General features: G+C 39.6%; 1 protein-coding gene across 1 annotated transcript; it reads right to left on the bottom strand.

Annotated features, from left to right (window-relative positions):
• Positions 1-1,320: 1,320 nt before the first annotated feature.
• On the bottom strand, positions 1,321-18,647 carry GASK1B (golgi associated kinase 1B). The gene is made up of 5 exons (XM_056326630.1): positions 18,459-18,647; positions 16,606-17,896; positions 9,862-10,076; positions 5,924-6,150; positions 1,321-5,618 (listed from the first exon to the last, which is right to left on the bottom strand). Exons 2-5 carry the CDS (start codon positions 17,597-17,599, stop codon positions 5,411-5,413), a joined length of 1,644 nt encoding a protein of 547 aa, XP_056182605.1. The 5' UTR covers positions 17,600-17,896; positions 18,459-18,647; the 3' UTR covers positions 1,321-5,410.
• Positions 18,648-22,201: the final 3,554 nt, after the last annotated feature.

The raw sequence follows: 22,201 nt of genomic DNA, 5'->3' as shown, positions 1-22,201 counted from the left end.
CTAGGTAAGGACTTCTCACAGAAATACACGTGGAACAGGCTGATAGTCTTCAAAGAAAACTTGTAGATCCCGCTTGGAGCCCACAGATATTTGTTGAGAGAACTTTCATGCCAAGTTCTATACCTGTGCTGTATCTCAGTTACCTCTTATTAATATTTGTTTGTCACTCTCTTTAGGTCTCCTTTTGACCTTAGAGTTCAGTTCTCCAGTCTCTGAGAACAGGGGTTAACCCAATTCAAACTGTTTTGTCTTAAAATGGGATAATTCAGTGGAATTTTAATGAATTTACACAAATGTATCTGAGATAATTTAGAATAAAGTATGCAGTAATGTGCAAAAATCAACAATTATTTTAATAAAACAAATCAAATTACTTCGTATGGGAAAGAAAATGTTTGAAAATGTTTCAACACCTTTGCGTTTCCCATTAGTCCCTCTTAGATCATGGGGAAAATGTAAACGTCACAGACCAAAAGTCCCTAGGCTTCTTTAACTCTGTGTGAGTCTCTATTCCACATGGAGTTCAGCGTCTTTCTCCTACTCCTGTACTTGCTCGTGGTCTGTTATGTGAGTTTACCAGTCACATACGGGCACCACCTTTCCTGCCCAATGTCAGTGTAAGCAGTCGTCGGCAGAATGGCTAAAGAAGGCAGCACACACTGATGCCGCAGTGACCAGAAGCTCCACAGCTACAGTGACTCAGCTCAGTGAGAAAGAGTTACAAGTCTCGTGAGTAAACGGCTAGAAAATATTTCCACAGGAAGAGGTTCATAATCTGGTTTGGATTGTTTCTGTGAAGAAGCAGTTTCAAGGCCATAGTTCTTTCTAAACAGTATCTAATGAGACGCATATTACATTAATATGTATTACAGCTTTGGTATTGCAACTTAGAGATCTGAAGTGAAAATCTGATGAAGATAATGTTTTATTGTGTGCATTCCTGGACATTATATGACAATAGCAGCAGAGATCCAAATACTTCATTACTTGCACTAATGCTTTTACTGTTTCTAATATGAGGACAAATAAACTGCACAAATTCCAAAAGAAAATGGAAATTCAATACCTATTATAAAACTCATTAAAATATCTGAGTTGATACCACTCTGGCAGTTTAGCTTAGATACAAACATATTGCAGTTTTTCTCTACAATTGTAAGTAGAAAACTTTTAAGGTTATATCAATGTGTTAGCAAGGGAAGAGTTAATCCTTTGAGAAGAAAGCTTTCATCCATAATAATGTTTTGTTTAATCTTCAACTTGTGTATATCCGAAATTGGACTTAGGCTCACAAATACAATTTTACATGTAAACAGCAAATTGAATAAACAACTCTTTATTAGCCAAACTGACCATTTTACAGAAACAAGTCAAGGTATATATACATATACATGTATGTTTGTGTTCACATACCCACACATGCATGAAAGTGTTCCCAGAATTGCTACTGGAAGGTTGTCCCTTAATGTACCCTAAATCTGTATTGGCTTGTTTGAAACTGGAATTTATCTTTTTTTTTTTTTATATAGTGCATTATAGAATAAACACACAAAAAAAGAAGGAAACTGCTCTCACAGTGCTCCACAGAAGTTTTTGTGTCCTCAGCTTCTGAAACATTTGAGATTATTGACTTGCTGGCAGGCTCCCGAGGAATTTTAAGGCATCTGTGCCTGTGCTACTTATTTTAAGCTCTGTCTTCCAATGTTATGAAATCAGCAAACTCTCTTGACTTTCTTAGTAATTCCATTTCATGTGGTCTGGCTTTCAGGCAGACTCAAGAATGACATAATCGTCTTTTCCCACCCACAGGTTTTGGACTGTTGCTGCTGGTTACACCCTTCCCAGCAATGCGCGACATCAACCTCTGCCTGAGCCCATATGCCCCTAAATGGAAGACAACCCAGCAAAGATGACTACAGTGCAGTTTCTTGGCTTTCTGTCAGTCTCCACCAGAGGTAGAGTAAGGCTTCTTCCTCTTGGTTAATATTACTTAGGCTACAGCAGGAATGTCAGTCCAATGTCACACTTGTTTAAAAGGACACCGACTGCTCTCCCAACAAACCTTACTCCTGTTGCTGAAGGGAGAGCAGATACCTCCAATGTAACAGCAGTGAATAACCAAGCTCTGAAAAGTGCTTCTTTTGTTTTTTTTACTGGAGCATTTATGCAAATGCACTCCAAAAGTACAGAATTTTTCATTTCTGTAAAAAATCTGGAATTTGGCTGGTGTGTACTCATAAGCACTATCGCAATCAGACTTTGCATTATTAACAATACTGGGTTCAAGTACCAAGCTCCACAGCAACAGGATATGGAGAAAAGGCATTTTCTGAAGTTTGCTATCACCATTAGAGACTTAGAAGCAATTTACAGTGCTGCCCCACTGCCCAGTCTCGCACACCCTCTCCTGACTTCCCCGAAGACTTAGGAGCGTGTTTGTATGCAGAAGTGATGTGGCATGTTGGCAGTGCACACAAAGCAAGGCCTCCAGCTGCGCTCAGTGCAATGCTCAGGCACCGTGGCAAGGTGACGGCAGGATGCACTCAGCCTTGCCCTAGGCACAAATTCAGACTTTCAGAGAAAGAAGTACTCCTTTGCCCTTGGAACGTGTGATGTGTGCAGCAATGGCACAGCCCAGTCTGCCTTGGCCGTCTGCTCTGGACTTGCTGGTCCCTGCAGCAGTTCTGAGAAGACAGTGCCTTTATGTGCCTCTCTGGTCCGTACTGGACAGCACAGGGAGACACACCTGTTCTTTCCCTTGTACTTTCTACATAAACCTAAATACTGTTTTGCCCTGCAGATTAGCTCTAATGACAACTTGATCTGTACGCCTCTGACACCAAAACTGTCTAGTAAAAAACACCATTCATTTCCTAAGGGACATTCATTTGCAGGATTTGTCCCCAGGAGGTCTATTCTTTACAGTTACGCTTTTCATGCTTGGTCAAATTTTTAAGTACTGCACAGCATCATGGCTACTCAAACCTCAAACTCAGGACTCCTGAGAGGCATTGCTCCAGGTCAGCTTCAGGGCAACTACTTACTAGCTGGCAATTACATTGCTGCTTTAAGAGCTGGCACTGAACTGCCAGGAAAATAAAAAAAGCACGTATAGTGCTCAGGGAAACACTAGTTAAGTCCAGAAGAAATGGTAAGGAACACATAGAGTTATCACCATAAAAATAAAGGACATAACTTAAAAAGATAAAAAAATCCTGACTTCTGATTTCTTTCTCGGGCAATGAGTCAATTGTGGGAAAAAATACATCTGGGCAATGTGAGGCAATGACTCGGCATCAGGATGTGCAGGCTAAAGATAGAGGAGGAGTATTTAGAAGATAGAGTTCTCATGGGACTTTTCTTCATGATCAGGTGCACTCTTGTATCTCCACTTGGCCCTCAGAACCAAGTTCAGCGCAGCTGAGAGTCATGCTTTTCTCTCAATCCCAGCAGTGTGTGCTAATCCATTTGAACAGATCTACCAGGAAGAAAGCTGTGAGATCAGCTAGGAAATGAGACAAATTGATCGCAATGGTCATCAAAGAGTGAAATTCACTGCAACAGGAATTCCATGTGAATTGGATCCAGAGGATTATTTCCTTCTCTAGGTTCTGTTCACAGTGCAAACTACAGTAATATTTTTGTTTCTGTGATAGAAATTACTTGGCTAACAAGTCACAACATTTTAAGAAAGTGATAACATGCAAATCCCATAAAATTCCACTTTGGTGCTATTAAAAATTTCAAGGCACTCTAAAATGTGTCCTCTCAAGGCAATAGCTAAGTTTTAGGAAGTTTTTACAAATTTATCTGCCCTTTGATGACAGAATAAAATAAAAGATTATTTAGATGGCCAAGCTCTTAAAATTTTACTAAGCATCTTTAACGCTGCTTATAATGAGATCTATTTCTTCTACTAATGAGAATATTGTTACCAGCTGTTCTGACACCAAGAAAGAAAATCTGGTTTAGCTGCAGTGGAATTGTAGTTATTTAAAACGTTAAATCCACCCATCCACATTAACATCAACATGAAACATTTTAGTTTCTCATTAATACATTACACAAGCACTTTCAAAAACATGTAAAAATCTTATACACCCTGTATTTCTATACTATACCTGAAGACAAGAGTAGCTATGAAAGTATTCAACTTCTGTCATTACCTTGCAGCAAGATAATAGATACTTCTCTAGAAAGGTGGTAAGAGTCTTTCTAAACTGATGGGTAGAAGGTATATATCATGATAAACTATATCAGCTGGTATTTTATTTCTGGAGCAGGTGAAGGTTAAGAATCCAAAGCACTTATCTAGTCTTCTCCAACAACCTTACCTGTGGGAATACTTGGGGTATTGCCCCTGCAGGGGTCAATCCGAATGGAAAACCAGAGCCTGAATTGCCGGCTGGGGCTACGCACACAGCACAAACATTTTCTGTACTGAGTTTAACAACATTCATGTCCTTAGTAGGTCTGCTTTTTGATAATATTCTAAAAAAATTCTTCTCAGGAATGTTGCAAAAATTAAACATACATTTCTTTAGCAGCATATGCATAAAATGCTAAAGCTGAATTTCTTTTTTTTTAAATAGTGATAATAAAGGATGATTCAGTGAGTAATGGCCCATTAAGGAATAGACAGAAAATATCAGATTATCCACCCACACATCAAAACAACCTGTACTGAAAACAGTACATTGTAACAAGTGACTCATGATGAATTGCACTCCATACTGGACAGGTTATAAACTGTATTTGTCAAATTAATTATTAATGTTAAAGCCATGTTCACCTCACTCTGTTTTTACTTCATGTCCAGTGCAAACACCCCTGCATTTAAAAGAGCTGAATTTAGTCTGCAGATTTCAAAAGATCAAAATAAAATAAAACAAAATAAGTCTTTGGAAATGCTGGCATTTTAGTACTCATAATCAAAAAGACAAATTCCTGTACTAGATATGTTTCATCAGGTAGATGGCAATGACAGTTTTCATCAATGTATTAAGTGCTTACAAATCTCTCTTCCTATTTAAATTTGCAATAAAACTTTTACTGACTTGAGTGAGGGAAGTAAGAGTAATCCAGCCTGAGGTACTGAAAATCCTGTTGCTAATTTTCAAACGGTTTAACAGAAGGAGTTATGGTACCTACGTATTACTACATTATTGTACCATTTGGTTATTTTTCGTTTCATTTCACCGGTGACATAGAAGAGACTGCACTGTCTTAAGCTGCAACAGACATTCAAATGTTGCTTTTAAACCATGTAAGATTTCTTATTTTAAAATAAACTTGAAAGTTTGCAGAAAATAAAAATTAAATAACCCTATGAATTAAATCAATTTTACTGTCAGTTTTGCCTCATACAATTTTTTTTAAAGACTGTCTCTCAGACAGAAACAAGGCTGCTTCATTCATTCATGGGCAATACTTTGGCTCCATGTGCATTTATATAAGTAAGAAGAATTTTGGACCTCCTTTCTATTACATCAATAAGCTTTTCAATTCCTTTTCTGCCTCCTTGGCTCTCCCAGTATATTTTGTCAAGGAACAAAGACTGGAGCAGCTTCTCACGTAAACGCTGGCTTTTCAGCACTGAAACTGCAGATTGAGGGAATCTGGAAAAGCACAAACACATTCATCAGCTTTGCCATCGCTCTGAATTGCAATATTTATGTTGTGGTTTAGCAATCAACTCTATTGATACAGACTGAGACTCAACAATGATGTCCATGCATGCCTAATCATATGCACGTTAATTGTATCTTTACAGTTAGTAAATGTAGTGGGATTACTCACACATTTTTAGACACACCCTGTAAATGTCTTGGACCGATGATACCTATTCCCATAATTTAGTGTCTCATGCTCAATCTGGAAGAAATTATCAACGCCTTTACAAATTTAATAACTTAAAACTTACTCATTGATTCCTTGTAGTATTTTGAAGTCAAGATTGTCCTCGTTTCTGTCAAAGAAACCCTTATTGTCTATAAAGGTCAAGTGCCTTCGGTCATGCCTTCTCTGAACTATGTGTGTCAGGTCAACAGCGTCCTGGTCACTACATTTCGACTTCAGTCCTTGCTGCATGCAGGAATCCTCCTTGAGAGGTTTGAATCCACAGCAGTTTCTGTCTAGTCGATTATATATCTAAAACAAAGCACAGCAGAGTGCCAAGTGAAAACGATACCGAAGTATTGGGGGCAACGTTCCACTGTAAGACAGCGCTCACGAACACAGCTGACAGGACAGCAAGCTCAGGACAAGTACCAGTAAAGTCAGCCATGAAACGGCATTGAAGACCTGGTCCCCACACTTCATGTACTGTTAGAAGCGATTTCTTAGAGAGTGTAATATTTTATCCATTGTATTTGTTATGTCAGTAGAAACTCTTTGAAAATAATGGAACAATACCACTGTGTAACTGCAATAACAAGATGGTGAATACAATTCTATTCTTTGCAGAAGGCTGTAGGTTTTTTACATTTTCTCTGCTGGAGAACAATAGAAATGGCACAGCCTGACACACACAGAGGGTCTCCTTTTGCATGACCTGCTAGACAAATACTATGCAAACTAATTGAAAAGATTAGTAAGGGGCACAGCAAACCATCGGAAGCTAAAAAACACATTTACAATCACAGAGAAGCCTCTCTGAGTTGCATTGTGGCATATACTCTAACAATATGATGGTCTAGGCTATTTTTTTCCCCATGTGAACCCTTGCATATTCATTGTACAGCACTTAGCTGGAAAGAATGCATCTGGTCTAACTTTAGTGGTGTATAACATGAAGCATCTCTTCTGACTTAGTTGTTTATGTTCCTTTGCACAAACAATGACTAGAACGAAGCACCCCCGGAGCAAAGGATGCCATTCTAGGATAACCACGTAATACAGGAAGGATAAAACTCCTTGAAAGTGCTTCTACCCCTATTGACTAGATGAGAGTAAATACATAACATTGCTAGCAGCCTGAGTGCACAAATAGGCCTTAATTGCCCTAAACAGCCCCACCTGGGACCCACACACATGCCCCCTCCATCCATTGGGCCCCAAACCCTATTTAAACTCACCTCAGCCTTCCTCTAAGCCCTTTTGGGGGGTGAATTTGCTGCTTGTCCTGCTCCCTCCTGCTCCTGGATTGCCGCTTGGGGTTTCTGTTTGTTTGCCTTTGAGCTGGCTCACTGTCTTGCCTGTGCCTGATGCTTGCTGTGCTCTCCATGGGACCTATGGCTTGCACCATCCTTCCTGCTGGGCTGCCTGCCCTGGTGCTGTGGGGCTTGCCCTTGGCTCTGCTCGTCTCCCCAGGGTGCAGCCCTGACCCTTCTGGCAGAAGCTTACAGACTGGGAGTCTGGTCTGATGCATCTAGGGCTTAGTAAGTAACTTATGAAAAGTAAACATTATTTTTTGGTCCTTTTTTGTTGTATACGACTAACTCTTCAAACTGCTCTAAGCATAAAAACATTAACGTTCACATCAGCCTTCTAAACTTAGTTTTATTTTTGTGACACTCTAGTGAAATGAACTGTTAGGACTCTTCTGATGTAGGCCTATGCTGGCTGTTAAAAAAAAAACCAACTCCTGATTTTGTTCATCAAATGGAAATCTGAGGGTTGTTTGGGTTTTTTTTTTTTAAGTTTATAGCACCATTGCCATCAGTCCTGGTGGCAGTGTTTATTTTCAAATGTGAAAATTCTGAGGAAAAGAACACATTCCTCTCTCATTAGCAGCATTCAGCACCTTCTGGCACTGTAGCCCCTCTTGCTTGTGGTGTTCTAGTTCATGGGATCCCTCGTTCAACTCATCGTAAGGCTTTGCAAAAAGTGAAGCAGAGTCCTTCTAGACAGACTCCTTTGATGTATAGCCCTAATTAATTCACACCAAACTTCATTACATGCATTAAATAGATGAGGAGATCATGTTCTTACAGACAGCCTCTTCATAATGTCACAATTCCAGTGTTAAAACAGAATGATGGGACACTCTGGAATTGATGCTGCAAGATTAATAGTTTAGCATTGCTTTTTGTCATGTATTTATGTACATGAGAGGTCCAAATTCCCAAAATTAAAGAAGCCATTTTAAATTTAATGTCCTTATTTTACTTGAGTTCTTGCAGAAGGCAAGTGGAGGTCAGCTATAAGCATTTCTCAGCCTGCTCCCATGTTTCATAGCATTTGAAACTAGAGATTAGGAACATCTATTATGGGCACCAAACTCCTTTTGAAGGCAGTATATTTACTAGAGAATACTTTTTACCATTATTCTTTATTTCTGAATGACTCATGAAGCACCGATTGTTGTTTTCTTAAACTCAGAACCCCTTCTTGGCATTTTTTTGTCTTATAGCCTTCATGTTCTACTGCTGATAAACTTTAAAGTGAAGTCTGAGAGCTCCCAGATAAAATTTTAATCTTTAAGAATGGTAAGACCTACTTTCACTCACTTTCTGGAATGCATGTTCTTGTCTGCTAGGCAAGTGGAGCTATAAATCACTCTGATACCAGCTACTGTTGTAGGAGTAATTTGTTTCTTTGTCATGTAAAGTTCAATCCTGCTGATACAGTTCAGTCTTGTTGTATTCTACTTTAATTGACTGGTCCTTCTGGGTAATAGCATTTCTGTTATGAAGATTAGAAATTTGCCTTAAAGACCTTAAAATTCAAAATCAACGCAACTCATGAGAACTTTTAAACTGGTCAACAAGAAAACAACGGCATGAATACATTAACTCTGATGCAATCTCTACTGTTCCTGCAGGGGCATTACTATGTTAAGCATCAGAATAATCCACACATGCCTTTATACTTGCTTATAGGGGGATTAAAGATGGAGTCATTAGTCAAGTGACGATCTATTTTCAGAGAAGAATTGAATGCTCTTTTTAATGTAACAAGTCTGCAAAAATGTAACCCCAAAAAAATGGAAACATCAGTTTGTCCTTGAACCAGACTGAGAAGGATGTGGTTAGGCTCTGTGTAAGCCAAGTCATGATTTTTATATTTGAAGTAATGTAACTCTATTAAAAGCTGAATTATATGAACAACCAAACACAGTGCATAAAACTAGTGCTTGCTGCAGTTTTAAATAAACCAGTAAGTGCTGCAGGAAGCTCAGTCACCTCAACTTGCCTGGTAGGCAAGGACAAGTGGAAGTAGTGCCATATCTCAGGAAGCCATAAAATTGGCTTCCAACCAGGTGGTTTTGTTCACTCTTATTAATACATGGAATGTATTGGTATTCTACTGCGTAATTGCTAAACTTTAGCCACACAAGATACCGCTGGGCAGAGCCCTAGTTTGGTGTTATTTGCAGAGCCAATGATTATATGCAATACCTAATTGAAGAACAGCAGCCATATGGTTCATCAGTTGCAGTTCCACTCTCCTTATGAAGTCACTGGCTAGGTTTTTAAAAAGAAGGAAAAATAGTCACTACAGTTGTTACCTTGATCCAGCTTTCAGCTGACCAAAACCACCTGAATTACCTCTGGGCACTGGGGAGGTGCAGGAAGAACCACACAGTAAAAAAGATGTACAGTTGTGAACATAGTCAGGAGCTATGTTGGGAGAACCAAGGAGTCAGTGTGCCTGCCTCAAGATGAAGCAAAACAAGGCAAAAGCCTTTGCTTCCTTTTTTACAAAATGAGTCAGTTAAGTTCCTGCTCTCTTTCTCTGATTATAAATTGCATCTTGGATATTTTAATCATAAGAAACAACCAGAAACAAGTCCAAACGGTGCAACTACAGCTCTTCCTCATTTCAGAAAATGAAATAAACAAGAATTACTTTTCTAGGAGTCCTATGTGTGCTCACATGACTTTTGAGGTAGATTGTTGCATTCAGTAAATGTTTTACCTGCAGAAGAAAATCAAAGAGTGCCATCTTGGACCACTCGTGATGATGGATGTCAGTACAGCCCCACTCGGCTTTAGGAACTTTACCGTTCTGCCAGCACTTCTGCTTCAATAGCTGCTGATACTGCCCCCAGGTCAATCTCACTGAAGAATGGGTACGATTATCTGTTGGGATCAGTGAGGAATCCCAGAGAATAACAGGACAGGCTTGACCATCTGAGAAAGGAAAGACAGATCATCAAAGTAGTGCGATACTGTAGACTTACTTCATCATTCTTTAGACATTGCTTAAGTATCAATAATTATGCCTCTTTGCAGATGGGGCAGGAAAAATGACCAGACACTAAGAACTTGATATCCTTTGGTTAACGTGGTCTTACTCGACATCTAAAACCAGCCACCACAGAAATGGAAGAAGCATAGACATTACAAACACCTTCAGTGTACAGAAGGCTTTCTTTGTTTGAAGCAAGAGATTAATGTACAAAATAGTGTACTAAACCAAACTACTAAAAAGTTTATAGGTAGGTTAAGGAGCTATAAAGCCACTGTGAATCAGTGGTGTAATTCTCAGTGAATGGCTGATGACTTTCAAGAGCTGAGAATTTGTCAAACTATTTTTTTCTGCATAATGGGCATAGAAACACTACAAATACTTTACTCAAAGTGGATATATATAATCTTATGTATTTTAGACCTATAATATATGATTTCACAGCTTTGAAATGACATATGAGAATACTAGAGTGAGTTTAACGTGAATAAACACCTTGACAAGATTTTTTTTTTACCCAGACATAATATGAGATCTGTCTTGTATAGCTGGTATTTTGACCAAATTCTTTAGTTCTTCTATGTAAAGAATATTCTGCTCTTCCCTGAAACTAAGTCAAGAGCCTTAGCTTTGATGAATTCAAGTGTCCAGACTTCTTAGTGGGAAGAAACTTCAGCAAAGAATTTAAAATTAGCTTTCCCAGTATAAAAACTGATAAAGAATTTCCCCCAGTATCAGGTAACGGGCAAATCTATCTTCTTGGGAAAGTGGGACTCTCCTTTTCACTGTTGATGCAATTTTGCTGCTGCCTTAAACTGTCCAGCACCCAGGATTTACTGTGATTATACTTACACTAAAACAAAGAAATCCTTTATAATTTTGAATGTAGACAGAAGACCAAAATATGTCTTGGGTACTGAAAGGAGAAACAGTTTAACCACAAAGCTGCTATTTACTAAATAGCAAGTGCTGGAATCTGTATAAAGCTTTAAAGTTTATTTATTTCATCTGGAAAGCCAATGAATGTAAAGTCCAAACTATTGCACACCTGTCTCAAGCCAACCCAGCATGCAGCTCCACCACCTCTTTAACCACCCTCCCAGTTGCCCAATCTTTCCTTAGAGAAAGTGTCCTTCCACTAGGAATGGCAATTTCCCTTTCACTGGAACCAGTACTATATCAGCACCATGCTCCACACTTTCCTCCACCGAAAAGAGTGCTGAGCACTCCTGAAAATCAGCTTCTCTACTGAGGTGCCTGGATAAGTGTTTAGGAAATTAATTTGGGAAATCCTAGCCATTCTCTTGCTCTGGCTGCATGACCTACACTGTAGATGACTTTAGCCTACTTGGGTCAACTGTTGGCTAAACTTCTTTTCCAAACCTGTTTGAGAAATAAACATTGGGAATTATCACAAAAAAAAGACAGCTTTCTTCAGGACCAAGTCTGACCCATTATTTTTGTCTCTCCAATAACAGCTTACGTAATGTAACTATTCACAAATTCTTCCACAAACCAAATATGTAAACTGTCTTCTAACAAAACAAACATCTCCTGTCTACCTACATGATAAACAATAGTAATATAAATACTTGAAAAATATGAATAATAGCTTGCCAGTTTCCATTAAGCGACAAAAACATTTTTAAAAGACCAAGGCTAAATACAGGAAATGTTTGCATTTCAGAGGAAATGGGAGCAGAAAAGATGAGCCAAAATAAAATCTTTAAACTCTGTAATAGAAATTGAATTACAGGAATATGAAGCAGCAGCTTCAGTGAAGAGCAGTGACTCGAATTTTTGACACTTGCTGGAAAAACATGATGTTGAAATAAAGCAGATTAGGGGTCCGATTCATAGCTGCATGAATTGGCGTGACCCCGCTGAAATCAGTGGAGCTCTTCTGATTCAAACCTCGAGAGAAGGGGACTGAAGCTAACTGAATGGTGAGGAGTCAGGCCTGGCTAAGAATCAGCTTCAGCCTCATACGGCCAGAACTGAGGAGGTTCAGCACACTTCAGAATAAGTCCAGTGTGTTCTGAGTGTGCTTCTTTCCTAATCAGCTTTATTCATTAACACAAAGAGCTACTGCTTTGCTGCTGCTGTAGCAGCATCGCACTAAATCTCACCCAAAGCTGGTTGACTTAATTTCGCTTTCATCTGCCATTTTAGATCTATATAGCTACTTTACTATCTAAAAATGGTCTGCAAAATGGTATAGGAAAGGTTTTTCAAAATTTTTGTGGAAACTAGCTTCCTAGTAATTCCTATAAACTTTTAAAAGTCAAAATATTTCTAGACATTGCTTAGGCCGTTAGGAGCTACTGGCTCAGGATATTCAAAGTTGAATAAACTAACAAGGTGAAACCTCGGGATGCTGAGATGAGACTCCCTCAAAGTGCTCAGACTGTTCCATGCGCATTAGGTAATGCATTGCTGCATGGCTTCTTCAGCAGCATCACCTTATGGATCCACATCACTGTGCAAGTGGTCTGTATGCTGCTGAACCCCAGAGATGCTCTGGCAAATGTTACTCTTCCATCTTGTGCTCTAACTTCTACCTACAGCATTTTTTCCACCTTTCTCAAAAGAAAATATTTTTAAACATGCCCCTGAGCGCATTACTAAAGACCAAACCTTTCACGAAGTAATTAACACCCTTTTTCAAACTCATTCACTGTAAAACAGCACAGCTCACTACTGCCACGTTTGAAATAAACAGTTTAGTTGCCCAGGTATTAGCAGGAGAGGGTAATTTAGTGTGGAAAGATGAGAGGGACTGACATGCAGAGCATTACTTTAGAGTTTAAGATAGAGTTTGGGGGGAATAGATAAGGGACAGAAGCAGAAAGCAGAGAAGTTAGGCCATTTACTTTTTTTCCCTCTGCACCTTATTTGCATGTTTCTATCCTTTGCTTATTGCTGGATGTCAATATTAAGGAATGCATGAAATGTGCATTAGTTGCTCTCTAGACTATGGGCTGCATTCTTTATCATATTTTAACTTCTCTACCCAACACAATACTGGAAATATGCCCTCTGGTACCCCTCTGAGAGCTACAATGCTGGTGTAAGTTGTTTTGTTATTTGACAGAAAACATGACAGATAAATTGAAACATTTTAGAGCATTCTGAATGCATAAGGCAGTGTTAGATTTTTCTTATTCTTTGCCCTGACATTAGCAATTCATAATATCTTTGACTGCTTTTCCACAAGTTTTGGTGGGATGGCAAGGGCAGGCTGACGGTGCAGGGTGTAACACAGGAAAACCTATGAAACTCCTTTATCATCACGTGGAGGCTGGGGAAGCAAAAGGACAAGTACAACAGCGGAACCATCTATTATGTCATTCATCTATTTGCACTAAACCAACCATGAAAGACGTTACTCAAAGGAAGAGTTTCTTGCATGTTTTATGAAATAGAAGTGGTTCTGGGCAAATAGTGGGTTCAGTCTTGAGCTTAAAAAAGCCCCAATGAATTGATTACAGCTGTGCTATTATTCTCAGCCCAAAGTAAAACATTTAGCCAAACTTATGACAACAGAAAACCAGGGGGGAAGAGCAGTGGTTGCCAGCATGCAGTAATTTAGGCTCTCAGCAAGTGGCACAATAAAACTGTGTGGCGATAGCCATGTATTTTGTACCAAGAGGTGGATGAAGAGCTCAGCCTTGTTCCTATGGTGCAAGGAGGTCCCTACAGCTGTCAGCTGCAACACAGAAGCGAGCCTGCTCCAGCCTGGCAGTTACTGCAGTTGTAGCTCAAGCCCTGACAAACAGTGGCATCATCCCAAGGTGCAAGTGGTGCTGCTGAGTTAGGGGCAATATGTGCAGTCATTTTACTTCTGTGTAAATTAAGGTGTGGTTGTGACACCAAGCAAGGTCACTTATGCCTTTTCTGTTCCTCAGGATAGGGTGATGAAATAAAGAAGATTCTCAATCCTGTGATATTAATGTGACCATCCCAAAACTCTGACACAAACAGTCAGCCTCCATTTTCTTCACAGTAGACATATTTTTATGGTTATTTCTTGGTTTACAGGCTTATCCTTCTTTGCTTATAGGTATTTTGGAGCTCTTAACATTTTTTACACGTTGTAGGTAGCAATAGGAGTAACAAATGGCTGTTTGCATATGCTCAGAATCATGCTCTTTGAGACTAGAATACTGAACTGGAAACGGCTTTACCCACCAGTACTGCTCAGGCTTTTTATGTTCCACCAATTCGTTGCAAAAATATGAGAAAGTTATCACGCCTGATTTTTCCATCTGATGGAAAAATAAGATAAGCCATAAAAAACATCAGTTAACACTCAGAAAGGTTTCTGACTGACTAGGGGAGGCAAGGGCAGCAGACAGAGGACTTGCATACAGTATTCTGCTAGACTTCAAAAAAAAAAATCAGTGGGGGATTTGTGGGAATAGGGGAAACAGAACCTATACAGGGATTTACTAAGTAGTTCTTTGAAAATGCTTTGGACAAAATGAATGACAGTTTTGAAAAGTCCATTTTTTAAGATTTTAATGCTACATCAAACATGTCCTGTTAGATCACATCACAACTGAGGCAAGCTAAAGGGATGTGTTGTGGAGTGAGAGAGATGTCAGCCCAGAAATTGTGTACATTCATATACACATGCCCAATCTCTAATCCTGCACTGCTTGCTTTCCCATATGAATAACCATAAGTCACGCAAGCTACCATGTAAAAAACTTTACAGTGCAAATGGGTTATAGAAATGAGCTCACTAATTGTTCATATTATTTCTAAGGATATTTTTTTGCTTATTTTCTCAACATAGATGTCTTCCAGATTATGCCAAACACAAGCATGTAAACAGTAGTGAGCTCAAGCAGATGTTAGATGTTGGGCATCTGAGGTCCAGCATATTTCCAGGCTAAAGAAACGGAGAGAGAAAATGTACAATAACTGTTCCAAATGCTCCGTTCCTCTTTTAGCTGGAAAAAATGAAGGGAGACCAAAACAATGTTATTTTTCCTTCTCATCACCTAGCAACACTCTTTTTACTATAGGAATATAGCCAGTTATGAGGAAAAGAAAACTAAAGAGGGCAGAATGACACTCTGTCCCAGACAGTCCAAAATATACTGGAAGGTGACAGGCATTAAGCAACACAATGGACAATTAGCCTAATAGCAGTTTTCAGAGGCTTGCAGTCTGTCATCTCCACAGCCATACTGTGCACAGATCCTCTAACTGAAATACCTTAATGCCTTATGACAGCTCTATAGCAATAAAGCTCGATCCTAAAAATAAACCAGGCACAATGTATCTTCCATGCTCTGCAAGTATGAATAATATTCAGAAGCCTCTAAAATGTTGTTCCTAGAGATTCATTCACATTGTTGTACAGGCTGCCAAAGGGAAGGTTTACAAAGCAGGAAGAAATTGAAGATCACTGGGTCATCTTCCTGCTGTCAGACTTTAGAAAGTCATTCTTGCACTTTTTTTTTTTTTTTCCAGAAACTCAGACTGGTATATAAGTATTTGGTTTAAGCTAATTTCAGCAGCAAGAAATGAACAGCAATGATTCATTGAAATGCAACGTAATCCTTTTGGATTGTGATTTGTGACTGTACAAAAATAGCAGTTAGGCTAAAGACATTTAACAAGACAGCAATGCTAGAAGTAGACCTCTAACTCAATTACATGTCTGAAATCTGCCTTTAAATTCACTAAGTTTAAAAATTGAATTTTTAATTGAAAACTTTATACCAATCTTGTAACAGGCATATTGAGATATTTAATGTGTATATTTGTCTGCATAAGATATAGATGTGTGTAGTGAACCTCAAAATGTACAGCAAGATGCATGGAAATGTAGTTTGGATTTTTTTAATTACCAGGGGAGAGGGAAGCACTTTTTAAAAATGTTACAGTTTCCAGATGTATTAGTGCCATGCAAGTAGCAACAAACTTCAGCAGGAAGGTCCCCTACCTCTCAGAGTAGGTTATCTGACTAAATACAAAACCTCCCCTTTCCTACCACCTGTTTGAGACAACAATACTTTATTAAAGTCAATTCTAAACAATGAGAAAACCTTTTAAAAAACAGAACTGCCCATGGAATCAGAGGGTATTCTGGAATTTTTTACTGGTTTCACTTCAGGCAATCCAGGCAATCTGTACAACATCATGCAATCTATGGATGACTCCTATTTTTATTTTTTTTTTCCTCTCCTCATTCGACTTTCATGGAAGGGAAACTGTTACCGCCTCCAGCAGCTCAGTGGTATTTGAGCTAAACTCTGGGGTACTACGTCCTTCGGACAGGATAATTGCTCTGCAGAAGTTATGCGCAGATACCAGCTTGATTTCCCTGTAACAATGGGGTTAGTTGTCAGGCTCACAGGAGTTAAAGGTGGTGGCTGTTGCCCCATTGTTAATGTGGGAGGGGGAAGGAAACCTTGGCACCCCACCTGCAAGCTGAAAACGGTAGGAATGCATTACCTTGGAAGAACTCCAATCTCCTGCTTACAGAAGGTAAGCTCCTGTTTAGCCCCAAGATCCTATCCAAATGAAAGGCAAATACCTCGCTCATGTCGAGGGGTCTTTTGATGATGCCACAGTGTCCCTGATTACAAGCAGTTCCTGTGGTGCTGGGACCTCTTGCAAATACTACCAGGACTGCTTTGCGAGAAGGTACTTCTTGGATTTTCTTTATCTGGGAATCCGCCAGCGTGCGCATGTGCAGGATGTCATCTTTGCTCAGCCATGGGGGAGAGCTCTCGCTGTAAATCCTGATGTTGCTTTCCTCAGGCTGGAGCTGTGCCTTTTTTATAGCTCCAGAAATCCCCCCAGGTCTGCGGTGCCCCCTCTCCCTGATCGCTGTTCCTTTATGCCTGTATTCATCCAGCTGGCGCTTTCTTGCTCCCAGAGCTGCTCCCGTTGTGCCCACAGCATGCGTGGCCCTCCCCGGCCGATGGCCAGCGGCCTCTTCCTGGCCCAAAAAAGCAGCTTTTGGAAAATGCTGCCCATAGGACAAAGGGGTTGCATGTTTCTTCCTGCGCTTTGGCTTCACCGTGCCTCTGATGTTAGCAGGCTTGCTGCGCTTGGACCTCAGGGTGATATAAACTACATTGGGTGGCAGCAAGGTCCCATTGCTACCAAACTGGGGTTCCTGGAAGTTCGGTGGTGACAGGGTGCCATCCAGTGGGATGCCCAGAAAAGGAGTTTGGGCTGCATCTTGGAGACTTCTGGAACTGATCTTCTGGTGTCCTCCTTTGTGCTGGGGCAAAACGTGACCCACTTGACTGACGAGGAATCCCAGGTAGATCACACATGCAGTGCCCACTAGCAGATTCCTCCTTGCCCTTGGGCGCCTGCAAGTCCAGACCCTCAGCACCCGTGGGGAGCACAGGCAGCAAATAAACAAGTTTTTGATTTTACTTGGCTGAACAAAGGTGGTCATTTCTCCAGTGAATCCACATGATGAATGCAGCATAAAGTCTTCTGTATGTCCCAGCCAGGATGATGATGATGATGCATGATTTCCCTTCCCCAATTTCTATTTCTCCTTTTCCAAACAGCTTCCAGCATGGGTGTTGGACAGAGGTTACTGATATGCCTGGGAAAATGTTTAGCACTAAGGATACTGACACTCCACCTTCTCAAGCTGTAAAATTCTTATCAGCAACCACAGGGGAAGTGACTGGCTTCAGAGAATGAATGGAGCCAGCTGCGTAAGCAAAGTTTACTGACTTGTCGTCTAAAATATCTGAAGCATCTCCTTTGCAAACTGCTAAAAGAAAACAGTAGTATTTCATTACTCATATATGGCACCTGTGGCGCTCTGTTTTTAAGAGATAGAAGTTCTAGGCGAGACAGTATGCACGTAGAAATTTGTCACAATGTTTTTCACTTTCTCATTACAGTATAAATTAAACACCAAAATCATACAATACAGGCTCAATTTGCAATCTCAGCTAGCTGTGTTCCAGCATTAAAGAAAAGTTTCTCAAAGCCAGATTATTATCAAATTTTTTTGTCTTCACTAAGCCTCATGTTATATATAACTATATATGTAACTATTAGTTAATTATGTACATATTCACTAATAAAAAATATATTAGCAGTGCCAGATTTCCATAGTTGATTATGACTATAGTTCACATGATTCATAAACACAAGTTAAAGATGAAAGACTGTTAATTCTCTTCACTCTTGTGAAGCCATAAATAGGAACTAGCTATACTTTTTCAAATAAAATGACAGTGATTATATATCTTTTCAAAGAAACAAAGATAGAATAAGTGCACATTGTGTGTGTGTATATATAACTATGAAAATATAAAATCTCTTACCTATTCAAGTTGACACATCCATCCTTCTGGTAAACTCCTTAGGTTAATGAAAATAGCTTAGTAAAAGATGATGTTCTTAAAGTATTCTAGCACATATTTCAGTTTTAAGTATGGTTCACATTTAGGAATTTCATTGTGAGCTAAATACTGTTTGAAGCTAACTGTACTGAGAGGTGGTTTGCATGTGAACTGCTGTAAACTTGCATGAACCTCATGTTATTAAAAAACAAAAATAATCAAACAACAAAAAAAACCCCCACCAAACCAAAACCCAGCAACTTCTATTTTAAATTCTGTAATGAGAAGTCCTGTGAATTATGTGCCTTCCAAAAGTGCATTCCATCCATTTCTAACTCCTGAGGGCCATCTAGTGCACTGCATGCAAACATACTGAAGAAATTATTCTCCACGGTTTTGGTTTTCTTTGGTGGGGGTTTATTTTATTTTATAATTTAAAATACACAGACACACCACCCCCTGGATTTTAGAACTTTTGGGAATCATATGTTCTTGTGACGTTAAATGAAAAAACATAGAGTGGCTTTTCAAATGCTATTAACGTGCTATTAAACAGCTCAGCAGTGTTTCCTACTTGTGCTTTCCAAAATGAGGCATAGCATAGTCACACACAGCTGGAAAAGTTGAGGCAGAGACGTTAAGGGCTTGTGCGGAGTTAAGCCGTGAGATGCTAGCAGAGCTCTGACTTCTGACTCCTTGCACAGTCTAAGTACAAAATAATAATTGTATATTATTGAAAAAAGTACATGTTCACTGTAATTCAAGCTAATGGAGATATTTTCTTCTCCGTGATTAATACTAAGGGGAATAGACAGTTAAGGAATTCTTTTGTGTTTCAGATGAGTCCAACCTGAATTTATAAAGATTTGTGAGTGAATTTGTTCACTGGCCGCCACCTTTCTTTACTTTTTGTCTAAATGTGTATTATCAAGTTATGATTTCAGCATCTGTGACTTATCAGAAAGAGCCTTCATATCACCTACTTTTTCCAAATCTGATTTATTGAAGGGTTAGGGATTTTAAGAACTATTTCTGGCCACATCTCCTTTTTTTTTTTTTTTTTTTTTTAAGTTCAAACTTGACTGAAGGGACGTAGCCCAAACAAAAAAATAATATTTCAAAAAGCTCCAGACAAGTGCATCAGTAAAGGCAGTAAAGATGCGGCTGCTGCTGCTGCTTAATTTTTTTTTATACTTTACAGAAGTTGCCAGAGACTAACATTATTAGATCAGTCCTAGATGCCTGAGGGTCCCTCTGAAAGAGGTCACTAGTGAGAGGCACCAGGTTTCCAGTCCATTTGACCGACGGACACTGCACGTGGCTCACAAGGAGAACGGCCTTCTATACCCCATTTCATACCAGTGCAAAATATCATCAGTTATATGGCTAAACCCAGGGCAAATAAGGGTAACTGGGTATTGCAGCCTGACAGCAGGATTTCACCCATAGTGCGTATTTACACATACCCACGGAGAAATTGTTTTTAAATTCTAAGATAGGCTTCACTTATTTTTTTTTTTTAAAAAGGGGGGTGGGTGGGGGTTACACCTCCTGGATTCTGTTTTGACTTACTGCTGATTTTGACAGCAAATCATTCGGCATGAAGCTTTTATTGCAGTATAAGAAATGCAATTGTCTTTGAATTATTTGGGGGGATTTTACTTTATATTGCTAATGGGCACACAGCTGCTTTTGTTGGAAGTATATCATGCTGCCAAAATTGTTTTCCAATGCCCAGTTCTTGCATGTAGACAGCACCATGACCTGTCCATCACAATAAAGCAGTGCTGAAACACAGTCCGTTCCAGTTACTAACAGCTTTCCTTTGCTATGACATTTCTCTTAAATTTTAATTTCGGAACTTATATAAACCTCCTACTGCAACTGTTTAAAGAATATCTGGATGAAATTATAAAAGGATATGGAGAATTTATCTTCACTTATTTCATTTGTAGCCTTGAAATCAAAATGTGTTGAACCCACTGATGTACAGTGTTGACTGCTGAGGGGTTTTTTTGAGGCTTTCTAAATGTGATGATAGCAATAATATTTCCTTTATTTTTCATGTTCAGAAGGGAGAATTCATTCTTCAGAATGGATGGTGGTAGGAATCCAACTAAATAGGATTCAATATCTTGTTAATTTAGCAGGCTTTTGCCTCTAATTTAAAAAAAAATTAAAACTAACATATCAAAAGACATTCTTTTCTCAACTCTTGTGGTATGCTGCTCCAGTGCCCTTCTGGATTTCACAAAATAGTTAAGGCTGGAATGGCTATGGACTTTTTTTGAAAACAAATGTTTATTTTGTGCTTCAGGAAAGACAAAAAAAATGCTTCTTGTTCAGGTGGGTAGTATTCCTCTTTCTGCAACCATTACTAACCCAAAGCTGCAGCAGGGCACTAAGGGGCATTACTAAGCTTCCTTAGGGTATTTCCTCTGCGGTCATAAAATATTCAAGACCAATTTTTTGAAAGATTGGACTGAACAATGCTAGCTGTCTAACCAAATTCTGGCCTACGTTATTGCAATTTGCCTACCTATATTTACCCTGCAATGTCAGTTAGACTCTGTATTTATTCCTTGCCCTAAACTACATCTGTGGTATTGCCATCTGCATCCATTAAACTCAGCTTCTCGTGTCATTTCTTTATATACCCATATTTCATGGCCAGTGTTATCCCTTCCTATGTTTAGGAACACAGGAATATCAGAACTGATATTGCAGAATAGCAATGAATGGAAGAGGGGAACTTAAATATAGTTTGACAATGTAAACAAAGAGCTGAATTGCAGATTTGCAGTTATTTTCTTTGCAATTGTTTAACTTCTGAAATTCACCTCCACCCATACCTGCATTAGTAGAAGAAACCAGATCAACTTCTATTTATGTGAAGGACTGTCCCCCAGGGTGCTACGGACGGTGCTGGACAAGCTAAGGCTCGGAAGTCTTCCTAGCAGGCAGGCTCTGGCCAACCTGCAGAAGAGGGGTGGGCTGAGCCAGTGACCACGAGTCACAACCTCCTGCACCCTGAGCCATCTGCTGGCAACCTCAGAGAGCACCATCCAGTTACTGAAATGCTCTGCTCCATTTTCAAATCTCTGAAGATGGGAAGACAACAAAAAACCATGGGCAGGCAGGTCTTCAGCCACCCCCAGGACAGAGGGCTCCATCACGCGCAATGGTTACTCGGGAAGACAAACACCATAACGTCACATGTTCCCCGCTTCCTCCTTCTTCCCCCAGTTTATACACTTAGCATGATGTCATATGGTATGGAATATCCCTTTGGCCAGTTCGGGTCACCTGCCCTGACTGTGTCCCCTCCCAACTTCCAGTGCCCCCCCAGCCCTCTGGCTGGCAGGGCCCAAGGAACTGAAAAGTCCTTGATTTACCACAAACATCACCCAGCAACAACTAAAAACATCAGTGTCCTGTCACCACTAAGAAAATTAACTCTATCCCAGCTGAAACCAGGACAAATAGTAACCCATTTCTGCGGAAATAACAAAAAGTCGCTAATTCACCAGAAAGTTCTCAAAACCACCTATTCATAGGGTTTACACATAAATCGCCCTCCCCTATGGCATCTCCTATAGCCTTCCTTTGCATCCTTCTTTGTCCTACCAAGTACAGTTTCTTCTTTCTCGTCTGAATTATAATTCATACTCCTTTTTTACAGCTTCTTTTGTAGGCGATCTTCCTTCTTTAACCTAGACAAAGTA

This window comes from Falco biarmicus, chromosome 1 (assembly GCF_023638135.1).
Source record: "Falco biarmicus isolate bFalBia1 chromosome 1, bFalBia1.pri, whole genome shotgun sequence".
NCBI classification, from domain to species: Eukaryota; Metazoa; Chordata; class Aves; order Falconiformes; family Falconidae; genus Falco; species Falco biarmicus.
Note: the sequence above shows the minus strand (reverse complement) of the source record. Positions and strands in the feature narration are given on the sequence as shown.